This window comes from Benincasa hispida, chromosome 4, assembly GCF_009727055.1.
Source record: "Benincasa hispida cultivar B227 chromosome 4, ASM972705v1, whole genome shotgun sequence".
Classification (NCBI taxonomy): domain Eukaryota; kingdom Viridiplantae; phylum Streptophyta; class Magnoliopsida; order Cucurbitales; family Cucurbitaceae; genus Benincasa; species Benincasa hispida.
Genome location: NC_052352.1, coordinates 276,910 through 290,478, shown reverse-complemented (window position 1 = coordinate 290,478; position 13,569 = coordinate 276,910). Strand labels below are relative to the sequence as shown.

The 13,569-nt window shown below is 37.7% G+C and overlaps 1 protein-coding gene across 1 annotated transcript; it reads left to right on the top strand.

The window, feature by feature from the left end:
- Positions 1 to 9,392: 9,392 nt before the first annotated feature.
- LOC120076355 (probable glycosyltransferase At5g25310) lies at positions 9,393 to 13,344 on the top strand. The gene is made up of 4 exons (XM_039030164.1): positions 9,393 to 9,691; positions 9,774 to 9,937; positions 10,927 to 11,278; positions 12,518 to 13,344. Exons 1-4 carry the CDS (start codon positions 9,497 to 9,499, stop codon positions 13,184 to 13,186), a joined length of 1,380 nt encoding a protein of 459 aa, XP_038886092.1. The 5' UTR covers positions 9,393 to 9,496; the 3' UTR covers positions 13,187 to 13,344.
- The last annotated feature ends 225 nt before the right edge of the window (positions 13,345 to 13,569 follow it).

Genomic DNA, 13,569 nt, shown 5'->3' with positions numbered 1-13,569 from the left:
AGCCAATGTTGACCAAAGGACACCCATTAAAGAAGAAAAAGAATGACGACATGATGATGGAAATGGGGTTCTTTCCTGCGCCAATGCCACTACTGCCTTTCAGTGCAAGGGACATCAATGAGTTATATCAGATGAAGGACATCCCGGATGCGCCAGGTAACAAAATCATTGATGATCCCACAAAAGAACAAATGGAGGATGCGCTGAAGATATTAACGTAACCGGGCACTTAGTGGTTGATGTCTATGAAAGGCATCAGAACCCTTGCGTCCAATAAACTGCTTCCGAAAGCGTGCCTTTGGGTGTATTTGGTGAAAAGGCGACTCATCACTACATCTCATGACAAAACAGTTTCAAGGGATAGAGTAATGGCCGCATACTGCATAGCACGCGACATTCCAATCGACGTGGGCTAACTGATCGCAAAGCAGATTCGTGGTTTTGTAGGGTGTTTAAGAGGCCAGTATTTCTTTCCTTGGACAGTTTCGAGCTTATGCCTCTCATTGGGTATAGGTATTGAAGAAGAACCAATGCCAGAAGTCCATGGTCTCATCAATGTCAAGATCTTGAGAATGCTTCTCAAAGATTCCCCTCATTGCCCCGAGCTTCCACTGAAAAGGCCCATTATCGATTTAAATGCGCCGCAACAGCCAAAACCCAAGAAACAGCGCAAAGTTGACAAAGGCAAGGAAAAAGTCCAAGGGCCATCACCGCAAGATCAAATACCCTTGGACCCCTTACCTCTGGTTATTCGACCTCCAAGCCTTCCTACAGAACCCCTTCCCCACTCCCAGAACACTTTACAAACCTCTTCCTCGCTCCTAATTCACCCAACGCATTTCCAATAGCACACTCCACCCCTTCATCTCCACACCATTTCCCCTCCATCGCCGCATGTTAACGACCCACACGATTTGGGTGAAGGCACCTCTACTCAACCCCAAAACGTTGATGGTGAAACACCGCAGGCAACCCACCATCGCATCCCTAGTTGCTGACCTTGCAGAAATGCGTTTTCTTCTCTCTCATCAACACGATTTCTTCTACCAGCGAATAACGGAGTTACATGAGAGCCAAGCAAAGTTGCAACGCAGTGTTACAATGACACGGCAAGTGCTAGATCAACATTCAACGCAATATCTATACGATCCACATGAACAAAATACAAGTGGTAGAGCGCAACCATGAGTACTTTAACTTTTTGACAACCTATTTACATGGTCTCATGGTGCCTCTGCATTTACAGCAACATCTGCATTTTGAAGAAGCTCCTCGTGTTCTTCCACAAAATCCTCCTCCTGAACCTCCTTCTCAATAAATCTAGAAAATTTTTGTTACGGTCATTCTTTCATTTTGTTTCATTTCATTATTTTTATGTATAGAAGCTATTTCTTGATTCTTTGTACATGCTGAAATTTTGTATTGCAATAATTGTAATTATTTGTGTACTTAGTTAATTTTAATACAACTGAGTAACTATTCTTTCCGTATTCATTAGCCTTAATACTTATTATTCTTTGTCAATTATTGCGATGTTCTTTATCTTACATTTTTCGTTATTTATTACGCTGCCATGATGAGTAATATGCATACCCTTAGCAATATTTCCCACACTTTGTATTTTCTGACTAACACTTAGATAATTCATAGTAATAGAACTGCTTTACCTTTTATACATCAAGACTCTGCTCAAACCTTCTTTTCAAAAATTTGACTAAGTGTTTTGTCTATTCTGTCCAAAACAACGCAATGAGGACCTTAAATTTTGGGTGGGGAAGGTATGAGCAGATGCGATCAAGAGGATGCGGTTATCCTTAGAAAAATGCGTTCATTATAAAAAAAAATCTCATATAAACTCCAATGTCAGCGCAAGGAAAAATCCCAACCTGATAAGGGTTAAGTCGTGAAAAGAACCTGCTCATAGTTGGATGTTTGCATGACACCCGTGGGAGCAAGCCAAAACAAAGGTAGGTTTCCAAGATCGACGCAATATGAAAAGAAAAAAAAAAAGAAAATAAGAATATAAGAGACAACTCCTCTGACCAGCAAAAGTAAAACTTAGCTAAAAATCAAAAGTTGAAGTTGAGATTGGTACACAACCGTAGTTGGATGTTCGCATGACACCCATGGGAGAAAACTAAAACGAAGAGTGTAACCATGATCAACAGTCTCTAATAAAACGATGCAAACTAGACCACCACATACAGATGCACCAAGTTGTTTTTGCAAGAAGAGGTAAACATTCTTTTCAAAACAAGAAGGGAATTTTTTAGTAGATATTTTTTGTATAAAAGAATAAAGTAGAGTATGTTTATGACTTATTAAAGGATAGAAGGAAATTTCGTTATTAAGTAATGTTGTACAGGTGGAGCATTCGGAGCAACCAATCGACGCAAAGTTAGGATAGGAATTGAGCGAAAATTACCTTAGTCGAAGATATGCTTGAGGACAAGCATATATCTAAATTTGGGGGTGTGATAACTTTTAAAAATACAAGTTATTTATACTGTTTTATTTAGATATTGTGGCAAAAAGAAAGAAAAGTTGTGTCGATAGTATACAAATTGGCTAAGAAATATGAAAATTATGAAATGTCATAAATACACTCACTAACACCATTGCAACGGCGAGATAGAAGGTTTTAGTTTCTGATTTGCAGGAAATAAGTCACCGCATGCGTTCATGGCTCGAAGACAAGATAAACAATGCATCTACGTCGCATTGCGCCCATCAATCAAGAATGAAAAGATGATCAACGCAATGACGGTGCATGCGACAATCGATCAAGAGCTTTAGCGATCAACGCAATTTCAACCACATGCGGTAATAAAAAACAACACCGCATGCGGCGATAGATCGAAGATGTGAAGATCAACGCATTTGCGGAAGATTTTGACAAGTGTGTAGCTTTCAGTTGTGCATTTATGACGGGTTTATTGCGTAACAGAAGGAATTTTTCATTCTGCCATTTTAGGATCTACCATAAATATATAGTGGGGAACACAAATTCAAAGAGCCAAGTCTCACCTATAAATAGCTTCTTCAAATTCATACTTGATATACATGTATAAATAGAGACGTGCATATACTGATCCTGAGAGGAAGCTGGTCTGAAGCGACTGTCTAGAGTAAATTCGAGTGAACTACGAGACAAGGTCGAGAGATGAGTCTCCGAGCAAATAATTCTTCCAATTCTCGTAGTTAAAAGCTCTGTGCGAAGGTCAATTCTACCCCGAAAGCAAACCTGAGAGGGAAGCTTTTCTCTCCACCACTTCCACACACCAGCAAGCACAATCTCCGAACGGGATCTGTGTCAAGACGTTGACACTCTTTCCATATTTGTTTCTAATCTCTATTTCATCATCTGTATTCATCTTGTTTAATCTTTCATTCACAATATGTATCAAATGCTTAATTTTAGAATTAAATGTTATCATCGTCACTATTATCATCTCTCTGTCTCTTTCCGTACATTCATAATCCATTTTCTCCATGATATGTTCTTAATCCCCTGGGTAAATAGTGAGAACTAAGCAAGTGAGTTAATTTGTGTTAAGGAAATAATTAAGTTTAGCTAAAGCATGCTCAACGGCATCTTCACTTGTGAGAGTAGAAGTGTAGATGTTATTCCGCCTATCAAGAGAAGGTTGGAAGAATGTGTTAAAGCGAGAAGTGTTTCCAGAGATGGAAACAACCTTGCGTTCATCACGTTCATCTCTATTTCACCATAGAAATATGGGAACACAGCCGATCACCGAGAGGTGTACGCCAAGGGAAAGCGAAACCTTAGTTGCGTCCTTAATTTGATTGACAAACTTGCGATGTTTTTGCTCCTTACTCTTTCTCTTTCTGCTTCATTCATAAGACTTGCCATCGCATACATCGATTCTTTATACAACTTCCCAGTCAGTTCTCGACCTCAGAATCATGTATCATGTATCTTGTATCATGTATCATATTAGTTTAGGATTTTACTTTATTAACGCAATTTATATTTCTGTACAAACCCGAATTCTTTATTCATTGTAAACAAAACCGGTCGCACGTATCACATAAGTATCGCATTAACGAAAACAATCCCCGTGTTCGACCTCGGATCATTCTGAGAAACTTGCATTGGAATTATACTTAGTTTCAGAGCAAGGAAACTTGTGACACGTACTACTTCATCGCATACTACGAGCATATCACTATCAATGCATATAATTAGAATGTAGTATCGCATAAAAATCTCTTTATCGTAAAGAACTTGAGCGCACATTTAGCACATCATTCATTTCATTCACAAACCATGCGTTAGAGTTAGAGTAGATAAAGAGATCAAAACTATGTCATCAGGTGGCTCCTCGCGCGGCTGGAAGCAGGAGATCGACCAGAAAGGAAAAAGAAAAAAACCTTTGGAGGGCAGCGGACGGCTGGTAGGAAAAGAAGAGGAAGAATAAGGGTTTTCCTTTTTCCTTTTTTTTTTTTGCACACTTCCCAAGGACTCTATTTAAAACAATTACCAAACTCTTAACCCTACCTCTTTTTAGGAAAGGGTAAAACAACCACTTAATTAATTTTTTTTTTTTTAAAAAAATGAAATCCTAAACCTTGGCCTTTAAATAAAAGAAACACTCAAATGCACGAATTAATTTAAATCTTACCTAGATTTTGGGGCGTTACAACCTTCCCTCCTTAAGAAACTTTCGTCCTCGAAAGGTCTAGTCCTGGAAGAGCTCTGGATGCAGTGTTCTCATCTCGTCCTCTCGCTCCCAAGTTTCTTCCTCAAACTGATGATTCTGCCACAGAACCTTCACCAGTGGCACCTCCTTGCTATACAAGACTTTCACCTCCTTAGCCACAATTTACATAGGCTTCTCCTCATAACTCAAGTTTTCATTCAGCTACAAGGGCTCAAAGTCCACCACATGAGACAGGTCCGTTAAATAATTCCTCAGCATAGAGACATGAAAGACATTATGGACCGCAAAGAGAGACGGTGGCAAGGCCAAACGATGAGCCATAGGGTCGACTCACTCTAAGATCTCAAATGGCCCTACAAAACGTGGACTTAGCTTACCCTTCTTTCCGAATCTCAGCACATCCTTCATTGGCGCCACTTTCAGGAACACTTTGTCACCTGTCTCGAACTCAAGATCTTTATACCTAACATCAGCGTAACTTTTATGTCTACTTTGCGTTGCTAGCATTCGAGCCCTGATCTTCTGCATGGGTTCATTTGTCAACTCCACCAACTTAGTTTCCACCAGTTTTTTTTCCCCAATCTCACCCCAGCAAATAGGAGACCTGCAACCTCTATCGTAAAGAGCTTCAAATGGAGACATGTCAATGGTAGCCTAATAGCTATTATTATAAGCAAACTCTGCCAAATGCGTGGGAGTCCCAACCCCCTGAGAATTCCAACGCATAAGTGCGCAACATGTCTTCCAACGTCTTATTCAAACATTTTGTTTGCCCATCAATTTGGGGGTGGAAGGTTGTACTGAAGTTTAACCACGACCCTAAGGCTGCCTGGAGGCTCTTCCAAAAACTAGAGGTAAAATGAGGGTCCCTGTCGGACACAATTGATACTGGCACACCATGCAATCTTACTATCTTCTTCATATATAACTGAGCCCACTTACTCACCGCGTACATGGGCTTTCTTGGAATAAAATATGCCACCTTGGTGAGTCTGTCTATCATAACCCAAATCACTGAGAAACCCTTCGCTATCCTGAGCAAACCCATAATGAAATCTATAGCCACACTCTCCCATTTTCATTCTGGCATATCCAATGGCTGTAGCAAGCCTGCTATCTTCTGCCTCAGGGTCTTTACCTGCTGACAGACTAAACATCTGCTGACGTAGTCAGCTATCTCCCTTTTTATATTAGGCCGCTAATAATACCGCTTCACATCTTGGTATATATTGGTACTTCTCGGGTGCATCAAGAATGGAGAGTTGTGAGCTTCTGCCAACAGTTTCCCATTCAAGCCATCATCTGCTGGAACGCACAACTATCCTTGATACAGAAGACCCTTGTCCACCGACACAGAAAATTCATTGGCCTGGCCTGACCCTACCTGATGACATTTCTAAACCAGGTTCGAATCATCCTGCTGTGCAACAATAATCCTCTACCTCAAGGTTGGTTGCACTGTCAATTGAGCTAGCTGCGAAGTGACTTCCCCCACTGCCACCGCAATTTTTGCTCACTTCATATCCTTACACAACTGAACCTGCTTAGTGATCAAGGCGATCAAATGAGTGACTTTCCAACTGAGGGAATTGTTGGGTTTTATGTCCTAAAACTCATAGTTTGTAAAATGATAAACATTTTCTATTATCAATATACTTGTTATTGATCTCATAAATTGTATGAAAGTCTAAATCCAATAAACTAAGACCCATGACTATTGTATGAGTACTTGAACTTTATGTGGAGACATAAGAGTGGATCGGGTTTGAATGAATAGTCAAAATGATCTATGGTACATGAATGAGGTTGGGTACCTTATTCTGGTAACACCCTTGGATGCGGCCTACTCTGTAGTTGTTACAAAGAGTTGTGTGCTACATACGATGTGATCCTAATTCGTACATGTTATGACATGGGGAGTGGGGGCGTCTTATGCAATGAGTTTGCATAAGATCAGGACCAGGAAATAAGTCACTCTTACTTTATAAAGTTGTTTACTGTTTAAGACTGACTGTCTCACCTAGATGACCTGGGTAACTCGATCTTAATCCTGAGCTAACTATGAACTCCTGTTTATTTGGGATTGCCTTTAGATTTGCATAGTTAAAGGTTGACTCAACAGCGTCGACTCAATAAGACTCTCATTTCAGGGGTAAGACCAGATAGATAGTTGAGGACATAGGGTGCAAGACAGAGTTCACACCTACCCGATTTAGGGATAGGAGAAAGGTTGTTCTCTCAAGTACTGAATCCAGGTCTTGAATAAGGGGCCCCACCCTCTCACTGGGCTGAGAGAGATTGGTTTGGTGATTGGATCACAAAGCAGTTGCTCATTAGAAGATCAGTAGAGACTTGAGGAATAAGACGTAATCTTGGGGGTAAAATAGATTATTTGACCCAGCCATTATTATGAACAGCCTATGAAGGGTCGACTCGCTGATTATGGTTAAATCATGTGAACATAATATATCTACAGTGAAGGGAGTACAACTATGGGCTTTAGTGGAATGACCCTTTAGTTAACGAATGGGGATTAATTTGGTCTAATGACTTTAGCCAATCAATTTTGGATCGTTGGAGCCCATGATCTGTAAGTCCGCGAGGTCCCCCTACTAGCTCGTAACGGATGGTAACCAGAATTGGTCGTGCCAAGACTGACGGATGATGCTTGGGTTAAGACCGGCGGCTGGTGGAAGGGGAGGATGACGTGGTCCAGAGAGAAGGACACGGCTTCGCGACTTCAATTCGTCGATTGTCGCTTTGGGTCGGCGGGCCGGTTTGGGCGCAGCTGGTTTGCAATCGACGGTGGCTTCAGGTTGACAGACAAGGAAGAATGGCGGCTTGCGAACACAGACTCAATCGATGGCTAAGATGAAGTGCGGTTGCGAGCGGCTGGACCTGCAGCGGCTCCTCGTGCAGTTGGAAGAAGAAGATCGGCCGGAAAGGAAAAAGAAAAAAAAACCTTTAGAGGGCGGCGGGCGGTTGGTGGGAAGAGAAGAGGAAGAAGAAAGGTTTTTCTTTTTCCTTTTCTTTATTTTTTTTCACGTTACCCAAGGACCCTATTTAAAACAATTACCAAACCCTTAACCCTACCTCTTTTTAGGAAAGAGTAAAACAACCACTTAATTAATTTTTTTCTTTTTTTTTTTTTTTAAAAAAGGAAATCCTAGGCCTGTAAATAAAAGAAACACTCAAATGGTGACACCCCAGGCCCAAAAAAAAAGGAATCCTAGGCCTTTAAATAAAAGGAAGCACTCAAATAGTAACACCCCAAGCTCAAGATTCTCTTGTGACCTAGTTAAAATTCTCAGGAGGTCACCCAACACAAGATTACTCCAAATTAAACACACTTAACTTTGAAGTTCTTATGATTGAGCTACCGAAAAGGAAAGTGAACCTTGTTGGTATAGATAATAACTTTTAATTCTTTTAAGCTTTTCTTAACCATACTTTCATGTCCTCAGGATCCCTCTCATTCAGATATGATATCGATTCATTCATGTACCCTCTTGAACTTAGGTCGTTACAGTACACATAGATTTTATTGTTGTAAATGGAAGCATATTTTCGAAGAAGATGTTCCACGGAAAACCTTCGGTAGAAAGCATGCAAAGAGAAACGTATACACAACGGGGTCTAGTGGGGTGAGCGGCGGCAGTGAGTATGTGAAATACAAAAGAAGAAAGGGGAAAGGGAAAGAGGGGGTTGAGGGTGTGAATGGGAAAATGGAGGGGGAGAGTGTTTCAAACACCCTAAAAATCCTCACCTAACACCATAAAAAGGTGTCGAGATAGGCCCCATATCCTAGCGATTCATGAAAAACCGTCAGGAGATCTAATCTCAAATTCCACCCACATTTAAAGACCATATCCCAACGCTAGAACGGTGTCGGAAAAAATGATGTCTCCCGATCCTTGTCAACTTAGTATTGAGATAGAGCCCAAAAAAATCTTCCTCGCCCATTTTATCCCTACACCTTATAAAATGGTGTTGAAAAATCTCATTTCTCTCGACAGCAAAGAAAATTGGGTCGAGAAAACCATTTTTTCTTGACGCCAATATTGGCAGCGGGAAAAGCAACCTTTCTCGAAAAGCGTCAAGAAAAGTTTCATCGAAAAATACAAAAATTCTTGTAGTGTTGACATTTGCCACATTGAGGTGAAGGTTGCTTTTTAGTTTTGCTCGCAAGCTTTCTTTCCCAAACAAATAGATTTATCGTTATTTCCCTTTGAAAATTAAGCATCGTTGTTTCATGATTTGATTTCTGTATCAATATAACTAAAAGTCTAAATTGATGTATTCAAGACATTTTTTTTAATGAAACATAATAAAAAGTGTAAATTGGCATACTGTTAAAAGTCAAAGTTTAAATTGATACTAACTTCATTACTAGCTATAATAAACTAATATTTCCCCCATTTCCCCTATTATGCATTCTACACATGGTAAAACTCAAGAAAGGGAAAAAAAAAAAAAAACACACACAAATCTCTACGGCAAGATGTTCAAAATTTACCATAATATTAATAAGAACAATAAAATAAAATAAAAAAGAAAGAGAAAAGTAAATAAGAGGAGGGCATTTTGGGGATTTGCCAAAGCACCCCATGGGATACGATCTCGAGTCTGGTTCGTAGTGAAGTGAGAGTCAAGTCAATTACAACTTATAAGTCACTCCCACTGCCTTCCATTAAAATTTCCATAAAGCTCCAAATTTTGTTTATGGAAAGTTCATAAGGCTTTATTATATATCCCATCTCAACGCCGGTCTCCTTCACTGAACAACAATCCAAAAAATTCTCCTTATTATAATGGAGCTTTTTCACCAACCCATCACTATATTCTCTTCCGTTTTCATTCTCCTCATCTTTCTAATTTTCTTCTTACACAATTACTCCAACTTCAAATTTCACCAACCTCCACTCATCAATTACCGATTTCCTTCTATTTCCGATCAATTCCGAGCCCTTCACTTCCCACAAAATTCTCCTCCCGTAATTAGCCTGGTAAGAAATCCAAAACCAATTTAATTACGTGTATACATATTTAATCTTAATTATTTAATTGATGCATGTAAATCTTTCGCAGAGAAAAGTGGCTAAAACTAGACTGAGTCGAGAACAAAAGCTCGAACTAGGGCTCGCTCAGGCTAGGGCTTCCATTCGCAAAGCGGCCAGTGACTCCAACCTATCCACCACCGTCGATTACGTTCCTTCTTTCTCAGTTTATCACAACCCCCGTGCCTTTTATCAGTGAGTATTATTATTCTTACTCGGATTCGTTTTTTTTAATTAACGAATTTTCACCTTTTGAAAAGAAAAAAGGAAAATTATTAATCATTTTACGTTGTAACCTATAAACCTGCTCGTAATCATGCCAATTTCGTCATAAATTCCATAAGTTAAGAGTTAATTGCGATTTTTCCATACTTATCATGCAAGGGAAGCAAACTTAACCTTTTTAAAAAGAAATATAATAATAATAAATAATAATAATAATAATAATAAGTAGAAAACGAGAATAATGTAGTACAATTTTTCATCATTGAATGTATAAAAAAAATATCTTAAAAGATACCTCAAATTTACTTAATGTCATTGTTTTTTTAAAGACATTTTATTATCATTATTAGAAAATATATAGATTAATCTCGAATCACATTCAATGGTCTTATTGAGTAATTTTATTTAAATTTCATTAATTATTGATTTTTAAAATTTTATTATATAATTGTAACGTATGAATTATGGTATAACTATGTTTATGTCGGAGTCCATATAACATAGACTAATTGCTTATATATTTATTTAGTAGTGAGTAAAAATGACAGCCAGGTTACCATCATTAAATGGGAAGTAGTTCTTGTCAAAGCCGGTTGTGGAGTTTATATTTACTCTACACTGCTCTGACCCAAAACGGACTTTAGGCGTGTTAAGTGCACACACTCATTTCCAATTTTCTTTTTCTGAAATAGAATTGCACATTACTCAATTGCGACAGTGAAATCCACACCTTTTCTACTCATTACTTTATTTCTTTCTCTAATAATCCATTAATTATCTCTAACCCACTAACCCAAAAATAATCCACATATTATCAACCAATAACAACGACAATAATAGACTTCCCTTACAACTCACAAAACCAAAACAATGATGAACAATTTTCAGCTTTTACAGCGCATGTAGCACCGAAATGAATGGAATAATAATGGACCATTTTTGTTTTAAAATTATAACAGAAGCTACGTGGAAATGGAGAGAAGATTCAAAGTATACGTGTACCCAGAAGGAGAATTGCCGATAACACATGACGGGCCGTGTAAAAACATATACACAATCGAAGGGAGGTTCATACATGAAATGGAGGATGGGGGAAACGGGTTCAGGACGGTGGATCCGAGTGGGGCTCATGTTATGTTTATGCCGTTTAGTGTGGCTTGGATGGTGAAGTATTTGTATAAAGATGGAAGCTATGATCAAACGCCGTTAAGAATGTTTGTGAGCGATTACGTGCGGGTGGTGTCTTTGAAGTACCCGTTTTGGAATAAAACTAATGGAGCTGACCATTTCATCCTTGCATGCCATGATTGGGTTTGTCGTCTCTCTCTTTTTCTGTACTCTTTTCTTCTTTTCTTCTCTACAAAGTTATCTTGCTTTTTTTTATATTTTTTAATGATGTAGTTTAGTTGGTTCAGTTTGCTCTTTGATTTTAATTTCATTTTCTTCTAATAATTTAATTTATTATTCATTCTTTATCTTTGAAATCTTAAAAAGGTCTATTTCTTTATACTCAACTTTTCGAACTATATATTTATTATAATTCTTAAAACTTTAACAAAAAATGGATTTAGTAATATTTATAGTTTTTATTTTGAAATTAATTTTTTGTTAAAATTATAATGTTTTGTTCCAAGCTTTGAGGTTTCAGTCGGTTCTGAACTTTCAAATATGTCTAATAGATTCTCTGTTTTTTTTTTTTTAATGCTAATCGTTAGGTCTCTAGACTTCTAATTTTGTATGTAATAAATTGTTGAGGTGTTTGAATATTTTAAAACAAATTAATTTATTAATATAATTCTGAATATTCTATCCAATAAAATCCTAAATTTTAATAATATTTTTTTTTGTTTATGTGTGTGTTGGTAGATAAAAAAAAAAATATATTGGATAGGTTAATGATTTAAAAGGTAAAAATTCAAGGATTTTGTTAAAGGCAAAATTTAAAGTGCATAGACGTATTAGAAATGTATAAACTTGTATTTTGACTTAATATTTTTTTTAGATAAGATATAATGTGGCTTTTCAATTTTTTTTTTCCTTTTTTCTTTTGAGAAAATGTAGCGTCCATGAGTAATATATATTCATGTTAACTCAAATTAGACTCTGTCTCCATGTATTTATTTCAATCACAAATAAAAAAAAAATAATACTATTAAAAAGGAATTCACGTGACAATAATTAAATATTTAACTGGATTAAAAAAGATGAGTGAATCAATATACCCAATATTTTTCTTTGTATGTTAGCTTGTGCTTGGTGACATAGACATGCATCAAAACCATATAGGTTGACTAAAGTATGTATTTGATATAGAGATATTAGGTACAACAATAACAAACACAAATTTACTTATTTCATCAAAACTTTGGAGAGAGAACTAAAACAAATATTAAGCGAATGAATATTTTATTTCACGAAGGACCAAAATAATGATACCTACAAAATTCAAGTACAAAAATATAATTCAAACTTTTTTCTTAAATAATATTGCGTGAAGAAAATATTATGAATTTGGACTTCATTAAAATTTTATTTTGCATGAATGAACAGGGTCCAATAGCAACAGAAGGAAACCCATTCCTATACAACACATCCATCCGCGTCCTTTGTAACGCCAATTCCTCCGAAGGCTTCAACCCACAAAAAGACGTCAGCCTCCCGGAGATCCACCTCTACGACGGCGACATATCCCCCAAACTCCTCTCTCCGCCGCCACACCAACAACACCGTCGCCACCTAGCCTTCTTCGCAGGCGGCCTCCACGGTCCAATCAGACCCATAATCCTAAACCACTGGAAAAACCGAACCGACACCAATATCCTCGTGTACGAATACCTCCCAAAAGAACTCGACTACTACGACCAAATGCTGCAGTCCAGATTCTGCCTCTGCCCAAGCGGGTACGAGGTGGCGAGTCCGAGAATCGTGGAGGCGATTTATGCGGAATGCGTGCCGGTTATTATTTCGGAGCGGTACGTTTTGCCGTTCAGCGATGTGTTGAGATGGGAGGGGTTTTCGATTCAAGTGAGTGTGTCGGAAATTCCGAGGTTGAAAGAGATTTTGATGGGCGTGTCGGAGGAAAAGTATGTGAAACTTCTGGAAGGTTTGAGGACTGTGAGGAAACACTTTGTGTTGAACCGACCGGCTAAGAGGTTTGATGCTTTTCATATGATTTTGCACTCTGTTTGGCTTAGGAGATTAAATGTAAAACTCGCGTAGCCTTAAGTTTATGTCCTAATTTCTCTTTGGTACATAAATTTAAGAGTATTATACTTTACACACCCTTAATTTCTATTTAGTCTCTAAGTTATTTTAGTTATGTCTCTAAGCTTCAATTTGTACACTTATAAGTGAATACTTGTTTTAAATTCTTGATATTAGTGCTATTAATTAATTTAAAAGAAATATATTAATTATAATTAAAATAATGTCAATTGGTGTTTCATCACTATTAAAATGGATCAATAAGAACTAACTTCATAACTATTTAAATTTGTTAATGGAAATTGTTAAAATATATAGCAACATTGACTAGTCTAGAAGGTTCTTAAAGTATGTACCATATGACATATATATATGTAAATTAGTTTTTTCTAGAACTA